Genomic DNA, 19,711 nt, shown 5'->3' on the forward strand with positions numbered 1-19,711 from the left:
GTTGTACAAATAATGCCTATAACTTAAATTTAATTAGAAAAATGAGTTTTCTTATAAATTCTAAAACTCAATCACAATATTTAATTGTTGAGGGATGTCAATGAGTTAAATAAGATATTTTCATCTTTACCCAAAAGTACTTTTTCTTGAATTTCTACCAACACGAATTTAAATTAATTGAATCAAAGAAATTTTTAATATTTGAAAGTCCTGAAAGAGTAAAATATGTTAGTAAGACATTTTTTTCCTTTTATGAATCTTGCTTAATGCAAATCTCAATTAGTTTGAGTCAGTGATTTTGAAGAGAAAATGACAAAAATAGTCCCTCATGTTTAAGGATAGGTTCAAAATAGTCTCTTAGTTTGAGGTAGGAGTGGGCATGATATGATAGATACCAATTACCATATCAAAATCAAAATTTTTTTATATTGCGATTTAAGGATAGGTTCTCATAAAGAAAATAGTCGAAGATATAATTACATAGTTTGAGTATTATTAGAAAACTAATTGTTTAAACATGTTCAAAATATTAAATATTTTTTTTTATAATGTAAAGGATCATTTTGAATATACCTCATAATAAAGAATGGACTATTTTGAACCTATCCAAAAAATCTTTAAAAACAAAAAGGGTACATTTTTTAAAAATGAAAAATTAAAATTCATTTGAAATTTTCGTATCATAGAAACAAAGTATGTTCAAAATGTTAAAATGCCAGGTAAAGGATCATTTTGAACATACCCTCAAACTAATGGACATATCCTCAAATAAAAGGGAAATTTTTGAAAATACAAAATGAAGGTTGTTGTTCAGACTACATGGTGGGTCCATAAAAGGTTGTTGGATCTTCCTACACCAAGACTCCCACCCCCTACCCCACCCCCACGCCCACCCCACCCCACCACCCTCACTCACCCTTACCAACTTCCTCATCTTCAACCTATAGTACCTAACCATTTTCAAGAATTCTTCACAAACTTCAAATTCCATTACACATTCTTTAATTTCCCCTTCAAAAAAACAAAATGAAGGTCATTGAGAAAATTCAAGAATCTGCTAAAACAGACAGAGTAGTTTTCTCATTTGAGTTCTTTCCACCAAAAACTGAAGATGGTGTTGACAATTTATTTGAAAGAATGGAAAGAATGGTGTCACATAATCCATCTTTTTGTGATATTACATGGGGTGCTGGTGGTTCCACAGCAGATCTAACACTTGAAATTGCTAATAGAATGCAAAATATGGTTTGTGTTGAAACAATGATGCATTTGACTTGTACTAATATGCCTGTTGAGAAAATTGATCATGCCCTTGAAACTATTAAGTCTAAGGGGATACAAAATGTTCTTGCTCTTCGTGGTGATCCACCTCATGGTCAAGATAAGTTTGTTCAAGTTGAAGGTGGTTTTGCCTGTGCCTTAGATCTGGTAATTTTCAAGATTTGATTTTGATGGTATATACATTTTGAATTTTTAGTGGTTTTGCAACTTTATATATATGACACCTATGTTGAGGATTAAAAACCCCCTGAACTTGCAACTTTAAGTGCCCACACCTTTTAAGTGTCCACACCCCTCAGCCGTGTAAACACGCGCTGTACACGGTGTAAAAAATGCTGATGTGGTTGTCCACGTAGATATCCACGTAGATAATTACAACCCGACCCAAGTTACCCATTTATTTTAACTTTAAACTAAACATTGGGATTTAAACCTCTTTTATCTGTCAAAATTTCAACCCTCACCGATGGTTTGTCTCCTTCATATGTTCTCTGAAAGCACGTTTCATTGTACAGTTCCATTACATTTGTTCTTTAGGAAGTATAGGGGAGTGAGTAGATTCATTTCTCCTCCACCAATGAGCTAATCTAATAAATAATTAACTTTAAGAAGGAGCCAAACAATAAGCATTCAAGGATATCGGCTAACTCCCCGCATTTTCATATTTTCTTTTGTTATTTCTCTATGATGCTTTCCTTTCCAAAATACTCAACTCTCTCAACCCGAAAATCATATTGATCAATGTATTAAGTTTTCCTAATACTAATAACTGGACAATACAAAGAATATAAGAAACGATGAGAGTACAGGCATAACTAAACATAACTAAAAGTCGCCCCCCTGACTTTTTTAGTTAAACACAACTAAAAGTCACGGGACCAAGCATAACTAAACATAACTAAAAGTACGTTTCTCCGCGGACTTTTAGTTAAACACAACTAAAAGTGCCACCGGGTGATAACTAAACATAACTAAAAGCCCCTCCTTTTCAGACAGACTTTTAGTTAAACACAACTAAAAGTCCGCCGGATCCTAGATAACTAAATATAACTAAAAGTCTCGCCCTCCAAAGATATTCACTTGCATTTCTAAGAAAGTATGCCTCGGATCGAGCTTGCATTTTAATCTTCTTATGCAGATATTGTTCCAACTCACATGCTTAATCTCGTTTACAAATTAACAACAATTAACATAAGTATGAATTCAAACGAGACAAGCAACCCAAGCGATATGTCCAACTTAACGGAATATGAGTACTAGATTTTTTCGAACTGAGCTATTAAATTTAAAGTAACCATAAAACTTTGCGTCCATGACGGTGAGTTTGTGGTAATTAAGTTATATCCCAAAGAAATTAACAAATCAATATTCTGTGATTCGTGTGGATCCTCGTATATATACTTCAAAACCTAACAATAAATTGTTCGAATTAAGCGAATAATAGTAGTTAGTATCTCACGTTAATGACAATGGGTTCGTGCCTCCGTGGTGTTTAACAATTAACATCTTATATACAATGCAACCCATAATTAGTCTAGTATTATAAATCATTGGTTCAAAGATTAATGGAAAGGAAGAAAATTGATGGCAAAGAGAAGAAATTTAATGGAGGAATTCTTGAAATTTCTAATATATGGTGGAGGAGAAGGGGTTGTGGTGTATAAATAGGAAGAGAATAGAGAGAGAGACGTTGGGGAAGGAAAATATTAAAGGAAAATGGTTATTTTAAGTTTTTAACCGTTGGGGGGTCTGATGTGGACAAAAAATGACCCCTCACGCGCCAATGAACATTTGAAGTCATGCCATGTGGACACTTAAGGGGACGCGACGCATAAAGTTGCAAGATTCGGGGGGTTTTTAATCCTCCGCATAGTTTAATTTTATAAAAAGTTGCAAGTTCAGGGGGTCCCAAGCGCTTTTGCCTTTTTTTTTTTTTTTTGCATATATATGTATGTTTCGTGTCGAAAATGCTGAGTTTAGTTGGACCCATTGATGATAATATGCTGCACATATTGCTTTTAGCTTGAAACATGTAAATATATGGAAAAAAGTTTGAACTTTATATATGTTGGATAAGATAAGTTTGTTCAAGTTGAAGGTGGTTTTGCCTGTCCTGTATATTATTCAAGATTTAATTTTTATGATACCCATGTTGAAACTTTAGGCTTAGAATTTAGGCAAGTTACACATTTGGCCGGTTGGCCAAAAATAATTACATTCGCTAGCCAAATATACAAAAAATATACACTATCATTTGAGAAAATACAAGAATCTGTCAAAACCGACAGAGTAGTTTTATTATTTGAATTTTTTCCACCAAAAACTGTAGATGGGGTTGACAATTTATTTGAAAGAATGGTGTCACATAATCCATCATTTTGTGATATTACATGGGGTGCTGGTGGTTCCACAGCAGATCTAACACTTGAAATTGCTAATAGAATGCAAAATATGGTTTGTGTTGAAACAATGATGCATTTGACTTGTACTAATATGCCTATTGAGAAAATTGATCATGCTCTTGAAAATATTAAGAGTAATGGGATACAAAATGTTCTTGCTCTTCGTGGTGATCCACCTCATGGTCAAGATAAGTTTGTTCAAGTTGAAGGTGGTTTTGCTTGTGCTTTAGATCTGGTAATTTTCAAGATTTACTTATACATTTTGAAATTTTGGGCTCAAAATTTGATCTTTGTTGAAATTTTAGTAATTTTTTGCCATATATATGTATGTTTCGCGTCGAAAATACTGGGTTTGGATTCAAAATTTGATCTTTGTTGAGTTGTTAGTAATTGCAAGTCATATATATCTATGTTTCGCGTCGAAAATACTTGGGTCAGCTGGGATTTGAACACATTGCTTGTAGGGGTTTAAACTGAATACATTGCTTTTAGCTTGAAACATGTATACATATGTAAAAAATTCAAACTTTACATACCAATTCAAAAATCTAAACTTTATATATATGTTGTCCAAGATAAGTTTGTTCAAGTTTAATGTGGTTTTGTCTGTGCTTTAGATCTGGTAATTTTCAAGATTTAATTTTGATGGACCCTTTACACATTTTGAAAATTTGGGTTCAAAATGTGATCTTTGGTGAAATTTGAGGTACTTTTTAGGTATATATGTATGTTTTGTGTTGAAAATGCTGAGTTTAGTTGGACCCATTGATGATAATATGCCGCACATATTGCTTTTAGCTTGAAACATGTAAATATATGGAAAAAAAATGTAAACTTTATATATATGTTGGGGTAAGATGAGTTTGTTCAAGTTGACGGTGGTTTTGTCTGTGCTTTAGATCTGGTAATTCCTCATGTCCTGTACATGATTCAAGATATAATTTTGATGATTACCCATTACACATTTTGAAGTTTGAGCTTAGAATTTTATATTTGTTGAAATATTAGTAATATTTTGTCATATATATCTATGTTTCGCGTTGAAAATACTGGTTCAGCTGAATCCTGTTTAAAATGAACGCATTGCTTTTAGCTTGAAATATGTAAACATATACAACAAATTTAAACTTTATATATATGATGGCCAATAGCAGATCCAAGATGTAAGCTTGACGGGTTCAACCTTTAAGTTTTGATTACTGATCCCATTACACATTTTGAAATTTTGGGCTTATATTTAATATTTGTTGAATTTTAAGTTCTTTTTTGCATATATATGTATATTTGTATTTACCTCTATACCTCCTAAGGTGGGGGTAAGGTCTGCATACACTCTACCCTCCTCAGACCCCACTTGTGGGATTACACTGGGTATGTTGTTGTTGTATTTCGTGCTGAAATTGTTGGGTTTAGTTGGACCCATTGATGATAATATGCTGCATTTGCAAATGTTCGTAGCAGTTTCAACTGAATGCATTGCTTTTAGCTTGAAACATGTACACCTATGAAAAAAAAAATGAATTTTATATATATGTTGGGCTAAGATAAGTTTGTTCAAGTTGAAGGTGGTTTTGTCTGTGTGTTAGATCTGGTAATTCCCCATGTCCTATTCCAAGATTTGATTTTCATGGGCTCAACAAGTTTTGATTACTGAACCCATTACACTTTTTGGAATTTTGGGTTCAAATTTTAATCTTTGTTGAAATTTTAGTAAATTTTTGTCATATATATCTATGTTTCGCATAAAAAATACTGGATCAGCTGAATCCTGTTTTAACTGAACACATCACTTTTAGCTTGGAACATGTAACCATATACAAAATATTTGAACTTTATATATATGATGGCCATGTCCACTCTGAACCTATTGAATATCTGGTAATTCCTCATGTCCTATACGATAGTAGATTGAGATTTAAACTTGATGGGTTCAATCTTTAACTCTTGATTACTGAACCCATTACACATTTTGAAGTTTTGGGCTTAGAATCTTATGCTTGTTGAAAATGTAAGTAAAGTTTACATACATATATCTATATTCCGTGTTGAAAATACTGGGTTCAGTTGGACCCATTGATGATGATATGCTCTATCTGCCAATGTGCATAGTGGTTTCAATGGATTCAGCTGAAGACATTGTTTGCAGCAGTTTTAAGTGAACACATTGCTTTTAGCTTGAACCATGTATTCATATGAAAAAAATGCAAACTTTATATATATGATGGCCACGTCCACTTTGAGCCCTTTGATCTAAATCCTGAATCCAGCCTAGGTTATTTGTAGTCTTTGATCTGGGATTTGGTAGTCTCATAGTAATTCTTCTACTACTGCTATAATAGTTGTGTTATAATGTGATTGCTTTTTTGCAGGTAAAGCACATGCGGGCCAAGTATGGTGACTACTTTGGGATAACTGTTGCGGGTTACCCAGGTTAGTTACCAATCTCTTGGGCATTTTTGGTGTATTTCCTTACTTCCTCACCGTTCTTTTGTTCCTATGCTATTATTGACTATGTTATTGCTTCTCAGAGGCACATCCTGATGTTATACCTGCTAATGGACTAGCTACACCAGAGGCATACGAAAACGACCTTGCCTATCTCAAAAAAAAGGTAACTATTGCCAGCATTATGTTCATCTTCGGCTGAATATATTATATAGAGGTGTCTACTGTCAAATGGGCTGAAAAGTTACTTGGGCTGAAATGGGTTAAAACCCGGGTCATAACCCAACCTACCCAACTCTTACTAAGTATTAAATTCTTTGTTTGCCTACTTATAATCTGTTTAAGTACCTAATAATTTCCCCCCCTTGTATTATGGCTATATATAACATATTAAACAAAAAAACGTCTTCTTAAAATATTTACACAAAATTTCTCATGGGTCAATTTGGGCTGATATCAGCCCAGTTTTTAAATGGGCTGAATTAAGCAGGTCAATAACCCGACCTAACCTAAGCGGGTTGCGCGGGTCATGATTTTATGGTCTGATTTTGCCACCCTAATATTATATGTTACATGATTCTGCAATGAAGAAGAAAAGTGAAGTGTTCTAGTTCCGTTTGTAAGTTTCTGATACTTGTGGGAACTTGTATTCTTTAGGTTGATGCTGGAGCTGATCTCATTGTAACTCAACTCTTCTACGATACTGATAATTTCCTCAAGTTTGTCAATGATTGCCGTCAAATTGGGATAACTTGTCCCATTGTTCCCGGAATCATGCCCATCAACAATTATAAGGGCTTCTTGCGCATGACTGGATTTTGCAAAACTAAGGTATTCCCTTATTTTAGAGTACAATCCATTTCTCAGTGTTATATTATGTCGGCTCAAATGTTTCCTTTTGCATATTGTGCTGCATGATAACTCCAATAATTTGGAAATGTGATAGTACAAAATATTCTGTTAGGTACTATTCTATTGGTGCTTTATCTCGTGTAATGTTATGAAACTTTTAGGGGTCGTTTGGATGCTGGTTAGGAAGGGAGTTATTCATGTATTAAAACTAACATAGGTGATTTCTTCCCATCTGTCTAGCCTTGGTGAAAAGAGTTACCCGGTACCTGTTGATGGTGGGAGGTGACAGGTATCCCCTGGAATTAGTCGAGATGCGCACAAGCTGGCCCAGACACCACCGTTATAAAAAAATATGTCTTTGAATAAGATACACGTTAATTGTCTTGGATGTTTAGCTGCTCCTGTATTACAGATACTCATTTTTTCCTTTCTTAATGACATTATAGATCCCGGCAGAGATTATGGCTGCCTTGGAACCTATTAAGGATAACGAAGAGGCTGTCAAAGCATATGGAATTCACCTTGGAACTGAAATGTGCAAGAAGATTATGGCCAGCGGCATTAAGACTTTGCATCTTTATACATTAAATATGGAGAAATCAGCACTCGCCATTTTGATGGTTAATTCTCTTACTTTGTAATTGCTGCTTTAAAATATGTTGAAATAGTCTGAATTTTGCTCACAGTTGTGAATTGTCTGGGATATGCAGAATCTTGGATTGATAGAAGAGTCCAAAATTTCAAGGCCGTTACCTTGGAGACGTCCTACAAATGTTTTCCGTGTTAAAGAAGATGTCCGTCCTATATTCTGGTATGTAGAGATAGAATTTAATGTCAAAATATTGCTCCCTTGTTTTGATTAGCAGCTGATCTGTCATTTGTGATGATGGTAGGGCCAACCGTCCAAAGAGCTACATCTCAAGGACCATTGGTTGGGATGAGTATCCACATGGCCGATGGGGCAACGCTCAAAATCCATCATATGGAGCACTTAGTGATTATCAGGTGATTTCCACTGAATGAGATAATACTTTTCAGTGTTTTAGGGGTCTTAATTAGTTGAATAATTTACTAAAAGTACAATAGTTATAAGGTATAGTATAGCATGCCATCCACTCCTAGAGCATTGTTGAAGCCCCTTTTTTCAGTTTCTTTTTTAATCATATTGCTATAACATGGATAAAGTTTGGTTGGGCTGGATGAGAAAGGCTATTGTTCATTCCATTTTATTTGTGGAGCTTTGAACTTATTTAAGGCTAAAGTAGGCCTAACACTGTCAAACTAATATACTGTCTCCGTCACAATTTATGTGATGGTTTTTGACTGGACGTAGAGTTTAAGAAAGAAAGGAAGACTTTTGAAACTTCTGGTCTAAAACAAGCCATAGATATTTGTTTGGCTATAAATCATCTCATTAAGGGTGAACTGGGCATTTTAAAGTTAATTGTTAGTAAATATAAAAAGGTGTCATTCCTTCTGGGACTGACTAAAAAGTCAAGATGTCACATAAATTGGGACAAAGGGAGTAAATATTTGAGTAAAGTCCCATGAGAACTGTTTGTTTCCTAGGCTGATCGGTCTAATTACGTATACAATACTTGAATTCTCAATTTTGAAGCTGCACATTTGTTTCTCATCCGTCAGAGACAACAGGTGTAAAGAGCATCTGTCGACAAACGGATCACCCTAAAATGATATTCTCGTGGCAATTGCATGCTTAATATACTCCTCTACAATTGTTTCTTAGCTTTTATTTCCATCTAATTAAGCTTCGATTCTTACTTTTATTCATGCATAGCTTTTCCTTTCATCGTCTGTCTTGGAATGCTTTTCCCAACATTACTCAGATATCCTAATTTCCTTAAATCAAAACAAAATAAGTACAAAATGAAGATAGAGATCACCAACTTTATGCATTTGCTCTAGTGTTCTAGTTACAGAGGCGGAGCCAGGATTTCAATTTTATGGGTTCTGAACTTTAGAAATGACGACTTTTAAGTGGTGATAACTGAGCTCAAAGTTTAATATTTGTACAATATTTAATGAATTTCTTAACATTCATACATAGTTTGAGCAAAAGCTACTGGGTTCAGCCGTATCTGTATCCGGGCTGCTAGCTACGCCTCTCTCTATTTACTTTGGTTACCTCTGATATAGCTGCCTTGTCACTCTCCAACAGTTCATGCGGGCACGTTCACGTGATAAGAAACTTCAAGAGGAATGGACTGTTGCTCTCAATAGTGTGGAAGACATCTATGAGGTACTGTTTTTGAGTTACAGTTCACTTATTGTCAAAATTGGAAGTCATTTCCAAGTCCTAACGGAATTTTAACATCACCAGAGATTTATGAACTACTGTCTCGGGAAGCTGAGAAGTTGTCCTTGGTCCGAGTTAGATGGGCTTCAGGAAGAGACAAAGATCATCGATGAACACTTGGGTAATATAAACACGAAAGGTTTCTTAACTATTAACAGCCAACCAGCAGTTAATGGTGCAAAATCTGATGCTCCTTTAGTCGGTAAGTTTGATGCTTAAAACTTCTCAACTGTATGCGAGGAAATTAATTTGTTTTTTTGAAGAGTAAATAGGTTAAAACCCCCCTAAACTATCACCACTTTGCGAGTTTCATACCTTAACTATTGGGTGTTCCTGTTACCCCCAGATTATAACTCACTTTATATTAAAAAAACCCAGTTGAATGCGGCAAAATGTTTGGGATAACTTGCTGAGAGGTGCGGAGACATGTAAAAAAGTCATAAAATTGAGTCATCTGGCACAATGACTTCATGGGGTGTGTGTGTTGGGTTGTGGAGGGGGGGGGGGGTGAACTTATTCACTCCAAGAATTTCTACGTGTACTGCCTCTTGGAACTCTTTGGAAGAGCTTTTGGAGTGTGATGTTCACGTAGCATGTAATATCCCTCAGGGGGGGTATTTAATATGAACTCAATCACTATTTTAATTTCAAATGACTTATTTTGCCTTCTTTTTGCAGGATGGGGTGGTCCTGGTGGATATGTTTATCAGAAGGCATACTTGGAGTTCTTTTGCTCGCCTGAGAAGTTGAATGCTGTTGTTGCAAAATGCAAGGCTTTCCCCTTCCTTACCTACATGGCTGTGAACAAGGAAGGAAACTGGATTTCCAACGCCAACCAAACCGACGTCAATGCAGTGACATGGGGCGTCTTCCCAGCTAAGGAGATTGTTCAACCAACCGTCGTTGATCCTGCCAGCTTCATGGTATGGAAGGATGAGGCAATTGAAATCTGGTCAAGAGGTTGGGCTCAATTGTACCCAGAGAACGATCCATCAAGGAAATTGCTCGAACAAGTATGTTCACACACTTCCTCTCTGTCTTGATTAAAGAAATTTGTCCCGTTGTCCTGCATCCTAGTTTGTGCTGTATGTTTGATGAGTTAATTTCACTGCCGGTCTCGAAAACACAAGTTGGCTGTCACTTCTTCAACTCACTTTACATGATATCCATTTAGTGCCACAAAAAGAAAACAAAAAATTTGTTCTCAAAACGACCTAATGCCCGATGTGTTTCAATATATGGCACCTCGTGGGGTTAAAAAAACTAGACTTTTTATATTTTAAGTTGTGCTACGTGGTGAAATTACTCCTTTTTTTGCTCGTGGTCTACTAATAAAACGGATTTTTCATTTTGTTTCACAGGTTCAAAACAGTTACTACTTGGTCAGCCTTGTTGATAACGATTACATCAATGGAGATTTGTTTGCCATCTTCAAGGATATTTGAAATTAGCAGCCATACAAAGATCCTAATCATTTACTCAAAATGAAGTTTCTTCTTTGGATTTGAGTAGAAATTTTATAATTATTATTGTTGTTTTTATGGTCCTGTAACATGAATAATTCATTGGTGTATCTGTTCTCTTCATTCTTTTTGAACTGCAAATTTAATATACCTTGCTCCTCAATCTTTGGAAAATTTATGAGCATCTCTATACAATTTTTATTTAGCTTATTTATAAAAAAATATGGTTTTTATCTTTGAATGAATATACTATGTCTGTTCAGTTTTTTTTTTTTTTTTTTTTTTTTAAGAAAAACCTTGAAAATAATGATTAGTTACAAGACAGATGATTGAAATGGGAACATAAGATTTGTATTATGAAATAAAAATTTGGTCAAATTTTGGTTTGCCTTTAAAATGTTAAATAAGGGAATATTTGAAGCGGAGGAATTCAAAGTTGCAAAAAGAAACCTATTGGATTTAATGCAGACCGGGTAAGAAAACTTCAATGCACTTAATTTATATACATTGTCAATATTAAGATTTTTAATGCTATCAGTATAGTTTAACCTATAATAGCATGTTAATCTCTAATATTTTTACTGTTGTTATACCAATTACTAATATTTGTATTAAAAATTAACTGCAGTTGCTTTATAAGTAAATTGATTGTGTAAATAATTTTTACACTGTTGGTACATTAAACTTAATAAGTACTCTTTATGATGATATGATAACCGTACCAAAAGGAAAAGTTACTTATTGTGCAAACATAACTGAATCTGTAAGCTATAAATCAAGTACACAGAGAATTGAGGGAAGTGCATAGATAGCCAAGCCAACTTTAGGATCCCCATTTAAGACATAGTCATTTGCAAGTTTAGCTGTTTTTAAATAACTCAGACGCGTGAGTATGAAGTTTTAAAAACTTGAGACAATTTGGAAGTAAGCAAACTTCCGACATACACATTTGAAGTTTCGCTTGATAATAAGGCTAAACTTCTGACATTTTTGTCTGAAGTTGTTGACACTTATGGATGATCTTTGACCATTTATTCCTTAATTTCAGACACCTAATGTCTCTCAAAATATCCTTCTTCCTCTAGTATGAAATATTAAAAACATTGATAAATATCAAACAACTCGATTATATTAATTATTTAATTCAGATAATCAATCATGAATCGACTAAATAAATTATATTTGTTCATCCTAAATGAAAAATTACTGTATAGTGTATACTATGCAAAAGCAAAAAAATTAATGGTTTCTTACCAGGAGGCTGTTGTCACAAAAAGAGCATCTAAATCAAAGATTTGTTTTAGATCGATCTACTAATACACTGACACCACTTCAAAATAAGATAAAGTAATATCAATTTGAGATAAGAAGTAACAAGCTGAATAATGATAATAGATCAGCCGTTCGCTCAAAATTTTGTATATGCTACTGAGTTGGATTGAATTTGGCCAAAATGCCAAAAAAAGTGAATAATGACTTAAATTCATGCATTTTTTCTTAAGAAAATTCCTCATCTCGTATTGGTCTGAGATGAATTTAAATGAAGTAATTCATATAGTCTACCTCAAATTGCTTGAGAATGAGATGTTGTTATTATCGCTGTAATTATAAAACTACTCATTTCACTCAAAATGAGACATGAAAATATAAATATGTTTGAATTTTCTTGAAAGATGTACAATTGGAAATCCTAGTAATTAATTAAGAGCACAACAAAAAGTGATTTTTTTAAGACAATTAAAAAAAGAAAGAAAAAAGAAGTGTCTAGTAATATGTAGTAAGGTTTTGCAAGAGGCAATTAGTCCTTGAAAATGCGCCATACTAATATATTCTCATTTCTAAGTTTCTTTTTATGCAAAATTGCATTGAGGAAACAAATAACAAATTCATTTCGCTGCATTGAAAAAAGAAAAACAAGACAAAAGGAATTTAAGTACAAATTGCGGAATGTATGAACAGAAAAGAAATTGCAGGTGTCGAATGAATTGGTAGGTCCTCCTACAAATGATCCGAGGTACATGTGAAGAAAAAATCACTTGAGACATGAAAAATATCATAAATATATTGATTTTTCTTTGAAGATGTACAATTGGAAATCCTAGTAATTAATTAGTAGCACGAAAAAAAGAGATCTTTTTTCAAGAGAATAATACAAAGCAAAAATGTTTAATTATATGGAGTAAGGTTTTGGAAGAGGCAAATCCTTGATGACACCACACAAGACATCATTATCAGGCATGTTGTACTCATCTTTCAAAGATCTAGTTGAGGATAGAACACTAAAGTAAAGTTGGTGGCCCAAATATTGTTTCTCTAGTACATTGGACCTTAAATTCCAAAGTCCAGCATTGTCAAGAGTTGTCATAATTGCAGCCCATGAGTTTGGGTACACTTGGATTGTGCTCCTACTCACTGCATCAAGTAAGTTGTAGGTGTTTTGCCTCATCTCTGGTTTCCACCTCCCAGGTTGAATCCTGCAAGCGACCGTACAGTGGTGGAGTCAGAAGTTTATGTAAAAATATTTAAAAAGAAAGAAAGATAAAATATCCCGTAGGAGGATTTGAATATGTGATCTGAAACAATATTCGAACCCCCTTTTGCCAACTTTTTCCTTATATTAAGGAAATTCAACGGCTTATATATAACCAAAAATGAATTACTTTACCCTAATTTCCACTTAGTTCCACCACTGCATGTGACTACATGTTATATTCCATTAATTGTGTTTTATTTATGGAGATAAAAGAGACTACGTACGAACGTTAGAGGGTCGAAACATTGGCGAATTTTGTATTTTAGGTCAGTGGCGTAAAGTTCAATAGGTCGATGAGAATTCATATAGCTAGCTCCAACTTGCTCGGATTGAGATATGATTATTGTTTTTAAGAGAAGGAAATAATCCTCTATGCATACTTACCATTTGAATAGGAAAAAAAATGACTTTACAAAGATATACTCACGTGAAAAAAGTCATATAACTGGAATAACATTTGTAACGCTGCCAGCCTATGCAGAGTTGGAATTTTAGGTATGGGATGCACAATTCAACAATGAGTATGCACTCGATATGTACTTGTATGCATATGGTGAAAAATCAGTAAAATTTCAACTAATATTAAATTATGAACCTATAATTTCAAAAGTACGGTGAATTCAATATTAAGAACAATGAAATTAATGTTTAAAAGAAGAGAATTGAGGTACTCACGCAACAGCAAAGAAGTTGTATCCATCCAAGTGCCAAGATTGAACACTCTTCTCATGGTTCTCAAGTATGATTTCCACAAAATTGCGGTATGTAGCATTAACCACATTTGGTGCAACTGTGATTTTTTCATTACCAGTTGGTGGTATATACCCATCCTGAAGTAGGTCATATTTGAACACCTTGTCCTCAACACCATAGTATTGAGCCAACTTAATCGGCGTCTCGGGGTCCACGTGTGAGACGCCGTTGATGGCGTACCTACGCTTCCCGTCAACAATGCCAGCAGTGCTCACCAACCTGATCGTCCGCGTGATGTTGATTTGCCCGTAGTGGTAACTACCTTGTGGGTTAGGTCTAGCTGCACTCGCGGTCAAATTCCAACGGAATGAGTTGAATTGGTTGAGAGACCATTCCCAACCTTCCGGGGCGTCTCCCAAATCTGGTGAGGCGGGGGCTTTACCTGTTGAAACATAACATAATTAAGTAACAAGAATGTGTTTTCTCTGATGACTTAAGCTATTAGATGAGACGGTCACACAATTTCAACTATGCATTAGAGCAGACATAGGTCCTAAGCATTTAAAATTTACCAATAAAGCAAAATCTATTTTCACGTGTTTGACTCATGCAAAAGAATCAAGCCTATGCCTGGCATATTCAAACATAATATAATTAGGTAATTGAAAATGTCGTTACTAGAGTAGATTTCCCACGGACGTGCCGTAGAAAATTCGTGGTCGAAGCAATTTTCGTAGAGCACATGTTCTGACGGATTTAATTGGAAATTCCATAAGAAGTACGTGTGTTTCTAGTAATACGTGTTCTCTCTAACAGTTTAAACTTTTAGATGAAATGGTCACAGAAGTCAACATTACCGTTGGTATAACGGATGGTGGCGGTGGCGACACGGGGTTCCTTGGTAAAGCGTGAAGAAGCCACAATGAAATAGTCCTTGGGGTCTTGATCAGCAGTCACCAAGACGGATAAGCATTGTCCCAAGTGAACATCCAACATTTCATACAAGTTTTGAACTGTATGAGATCCTTCCATCTCAACAAGTTTCATCGTATGGCCTTGGATTCTAACATTGATAGTATCCTTCATGCCAACATTGCAAAACCTAAACCTATACGTCTTTTGTGAGTCCATTGAAAACATAGGCTCGTCCTTGCCATCACCTTTGCCACTTTTACCATTAATAACTATCCCTTCTGGCCTTCCAAGTGAACGCCCGGTGTCTAAAAGGCCTCTCAACGTTTTGTGACTTTTTGTGTACCAATCACTCACAAGAACGTTGAATTCTTCCGCGGGGGCATCAAATGGGACAGGGATCAAAGCACGACTATGGATATTTATAGGACCATAGCCACCAACTGACCTGTGTAACGCGGTGGTGGGGTGGTAGTAATAGCTACCTATCTGGTCCTTGACCTGGAAATGATACGTGAAATTTTTTCCAGGAGGGATTGGACAATTCGTGCCAGGGGTACCATCTTGCCAAGAATTCTTCCTTTGTTGGATACCTTTCCATGTTATAAGGAATGGTTCATCCAATTGGTTGAATACATTGACAACTATGTTGTTGTTTGATGTGCAATTGATTTTAGGTCCAGGCAATTGACCATTGATTAAAATGACTTGTTGAGGCACGCCAAGTGGAGAAATAGTACCATAAGTGACATTCCATTCGAAAGTCAGGTAAGGATCCTCTCCATGTACCGTGACCAAACATGAAAATAGCAAAAGAAGAACAAAACTTAGTATTTGTTTATCCATGTTCTTCTTCTTGCAAATATTTACTCAATTTTGTCCTCTTTTGAGTCTAACATATAAAAATTTCCCAATTTGTCTTTTGAAGTTTATATGTTTAGGAAGGACAACTAATTGAGGACAAGTTGACAATTTTATGCTGGAGGAAAGATATTGCACTTTTATATATGTGACAAGAAAAAGACAGCCATTTAATTTTTCATGCGTAGCCCGGAAGCACCGTTTGCTCTTTGGTTTTTTAGAATTGCTCTTCTTGCGCTATGCCTTTCTTTATTCTTTATATTTTTTTAATGCCATACAAAAATTTCAAATAATTTATTCTTATGTAAAAATAGAATATGTAAGTACAAGAAAAATAATGCAAGAATATTGATTTTTTACTTAGAAAAAAAAAATTGTTTATTACGAAGTAGAGAAAAACAAAGTAAATTTTATTAGATTGCGTGAAATAAGACACTACGTAATAAAGATAAAATATGAGAGATGAAAGTGTTGAACCTAGTTTATCATATGGAAAAATTTCGAGACCTCCTTCAAATATGGTTTCATCTTATTAACAAACCTTGTGGTTTGTAATATTACACTTACTTCCTATGTTTTGATTTCTCTTTAACAAGTATTAACATTTTAATAATATTTTTTATACTATTCCGAAATTTTATCTTTTCTACTATTAATTAGTCAATATTAAACTTTGACGGTAACCTATAGCAGTTACCAACACTCAATCGAGATATTCGCCTTGTATTGTAACGAAGATATATAAACAAACAATTGAGCCTGGAATTGATGGAATTTCCGCCAAAACATACTCTCTCAAATTCTATGTATTGTACAAATTAATATGAAAAAAGATAATTCGAATATTAACAAAAGATCCTAATTAAGGATCAATGATCAATACCCAATTTCCTATCCTATGAGTTTCTCTTGCAACAAAAAACTAACCTCCCAATAACTTTCTACTTAAACAAGAACTTCATGAGGCCACCAATCTATATCTATATATAATATAAAGTAAAGATAGCAATTGTGACGCGTACAGATCTCTTTATGGCCACCATTCAAATTTATCTTTTTTCTCCTTTTTTTGCCTTTTTTTGTTTTTCCATTTAGTTGCTATTTTTAAAAAAGCTAAAGAGTTGCTCCTTTAACTCTCTTAAGTATCTCTTAATTATGTTAAATGTGCTACATTTAGTTCTCTCTATACCACCCGGTTATAATGTTTTAATTCCCTATTCAATTCTATCATAAAATATCAACAATGAAGAGCATTTTGCGATTTGTACGTAACGTTTTTGATCACTTCTTTCACAGTTTAATTTATCATAATTACCAACAAAGTTATTGTGCATGTTAATGAAGAACTGAAAAGGCATCTAGGTAGCATATATCATTCCTATCCTCATTTCATAATTTGTGCACAGAAAGTTTTCTCCCTTTTTTCTGCCTTTATTTTTTCATTGTTAATGTTTTTGTCCTCCATTTTCTTCTTGGTATTCCTATATTCGACTCATCTACAATCCACACTATGTGAGCCTTTTCATATCCTGATAGGTTTCGTTTTTGTAAATATAAATTTTTTTGTACCTTTTTATGTGAACGGAAATGATTGTAGGTTGGTTGAAGGATAAATCACACGAGATAGTAACGATTTGCAAAACGGAGATAAGAGTGTTTTGAGGTATTTTTTTTTTTTTTTTTTTTTTTTTTTTGGTGATGCACATTATGGTAGAATCTCTTCCAATTGTAGGTTGAGTTGGAAGGTAAATCACATGAGACAGTGAAAATCGTTCGAGATAGTTTTTTGTGATGCATATTGTTTTTTTCCTTAATCTCTTTTATTTTGTTCATTTTTAAATGACTTTGAATTTTTGTTAGGTGGTGCAATTATCAGACGGAAAGGAAAATAAAAAAATAATATATGTATATATTATTACTCTTTTAATATTTTGCAGGCTTGTAGTTATAGTTCTAATTGATTTTTAATATAACTCTGTCTTTTGCTAGGCTTAAAATGCTTATTTTGAATTTTATCAGTGATTGTACTAAGTTCTGTTGGATTTGATTATTTTTACGTTGTTTCTTTTTAAACGTAAACCTGCATTTTATTCATCTTTCAAGGCAAAAAAGTACGTTGATTTGAGGGATTTTTACATTGTTTACAATTAAATTAAAAAAGAAGAGAGAAATACATTATAGAAGTATTATTATCCATGCTCCCAAAATAAATGACATATTAGAAAATGTAATTAGGTTTCTTGAAAAAAAAAAAAAAAAAGGATATTTTTTATATCCATATACAAACAATAAAGAAAAAAATAAAGAACCAAAACGACAATTCAACTTCCTCGAATCTACTAAAGGGCTTTTGACGGGCTTTAACTTTTGGATAGGTTGTCTCAACAATTTTTCTTTACATCTGCTATACTTCTCCATATGGTAGGGGCTATGTATTTATCAAGTTGTATTTTCTCTTGATTTCATTCTATTGAATTTATAGAGAAAATGTATTGTAATGATCGGAGGAACTAACCAAGATGGTGAGTTTTGGGATTTTCGAATTAATTAGTAAAAGTAGAATAAGGAATTGATTTGGTTAATCAATGAAGTGTATCAATTTTCAAATTTCCAGAGGGATTTAAGTGTAAGAATATAAGAAGAAAAAAAAAAAGGAAAATAAAATTTTACAATGTATATTGTGATTTACAACATGTAATATGTTTTGTTAAATATTTAAATATCAAATTTATTTTTAAGATTAAAATTGTGTATGCGAACCTACAATTGATTAGATTATAAATCCTTTATAGAAAGAGTATTATATTTGGATGGAAAGAGTAATCTAATCTAAAATAGTGACTGATGCCACTTGACCATAACAAATGTTGTAGAATTATTTTATTGGACACATAAGATGATAAAATTATGATCTTTGAGATTCCAAAATTGTAAGGCTATTTTGTGGGAGAATATACGAAAATGAAGTATATAAAAGCAAAACAAATCTAGAAATCGCGTATGAAATTATAAGAGCAAGGTCACTCGAGAAAGGTTCTCATCAATAGTAACTATTGAGAAACATTGAATCAATGCAATTTACAAGCACGTAATTGTTATTGGCTGAATGACAAGTAATGTGTGCAAGAGAGAATCTAAGATTTTTCAAAAAGTACTTTTTGATTTTTTTTAAAATTTAAAATCAAGCATAAACCATGAAAGTAAAAGTAAAAACTTAATCAAGAGTTAGATAAATCTTGAAATTTTACATAAGATTAGTAAAAGGAAAAGGGAAAATTTGCTTGATTTAGCTCAAAATGTGTAAAATTCTGAGGAAAGAAGTAACTAAAAACAATTTTTGACCTAACCATTTAGATAAAATTAAATATGAAACAGACGTGATTAAATGTTAAGTATTATTTTCAATCTTTGGGAAAAAAATCAAAGATTATGTTGCTAATATTACTGCGCAAAGCGCGGACATATCCACTAATATGTTTTACTAACCAAAATATGTTAGTAGTACTACATCACACTAAAATCATGACAATGGTTTGGTGAGATATTTCCATATTAGTGTGTAACATGCATAAATTTAATTTTTAATATCACTTTTACTCCCTCAATTATAGGTAAATTCCGATTTAGTCTTTGTGATATTCAACAAAGAACTTGAATTTCAATTACTTGAATGTGCATGTTTGATCCATTTGCTTGTGAATGATTAAAAATTTCCTAAATAATTAACTGTACGACTATTTAATTACCCATGTGCTATGTTAAAAATATATTGTGCTTCATATTTGAAGGTAATATACTTTCAAAAAAAGGCTCTAAATATAGGGACCAAAAACATATATTTTAATTAATTGAAGGTTAAATGTGTCGATTCATATATTACTAGGATCAAAATCAAAATTTACCCATAAATGAGGGATACAAAGTATTGTTATCCTTTAATTTTTGAGAACTT

At 33.5% G+C, this 19,711-nt stretch overlaps 2 protein-coding genes across 2 annotated transcripts; one reads left to right on the top strand and one right to left on the bottom strand.

Annotated features, from left to right (window-relative positions):
* Positions 1 to 909: 909 nt before the first annotated feature.
* LOC132068066 (probable methylenetetrahydrofolate reductase (NADH)) lies at positions 910 to 11,005 on the top strand. Its single transcript, XM_059461529.1, has 11 exons — positions 910 to 1,428; positions 6,053 to 6,113; positions 6,212 to 6,294; positions 6,786 to 6,959; positions 7,427 to 7,600; positions 7,691 to 7,791; positions 7,874 to 7,985; positions 9,160 to 9,240; positions 9,322 to 9,499; positions 9,976 to 10,310; positions 10,659 to 11,005. The coding sequence occupies exons 1-11, from the start codon at positions 1,027 to 1,029 to the stop codon at positions 10,740 to 10,742; spliced, it is 1,785 nt and encodes a 594-aa protein (XP_059317512.1). The 5' UTR covers positions 910 to 1,026; the 3' UTR covers positions 10,743 to 11,005.
* Positions 11,006 to 12,925: 1,920 nt separating this feature from the next.
* Positions 12,926 to 15,862, bottom strand: LOC132068067 (L-ascorbate oxidase homolog). Its single transcript, XM_059461530.1, has 3 exons — positions 14,844 to 15,862; positions 13,969 to 14,428; positions 12,926 to 13,234 (listed from the first exon to the last, which is right to left on the bottom strand). Exons 1-3 carry the CDS (start codon positions 15,742 to 15,744, stop codon positions 12,931 to 12,933), a joined length of 1,665 nt encoding a protein of 554 aa, XP_059317513.1. The 5' UTR covers positions 15,745 to 15,862; the 3' UTR covers positions 12,926 to 12,930.
* Positions 15,863 to 19,711: the final 3,849 nt, after the last annotated feature.

Source organism: Lycium ferocissimum, chromosome 8 (genome assembly GCF_029784015.1).
Source record: "Lycium ferocissimum isolate CSIRO_LF1 chromosome 8, AGI_CSIRO_Lferr_CH_V1, whole genome shotgun sequence".
NCBI classification, from domain to species: domain Eukaryota; kingdom Viridiplantae; phylum Streptophyta; class Magnoliopsida; order Solanales; family Solanaceae; genus Lycium; species Lycium ferocissimum.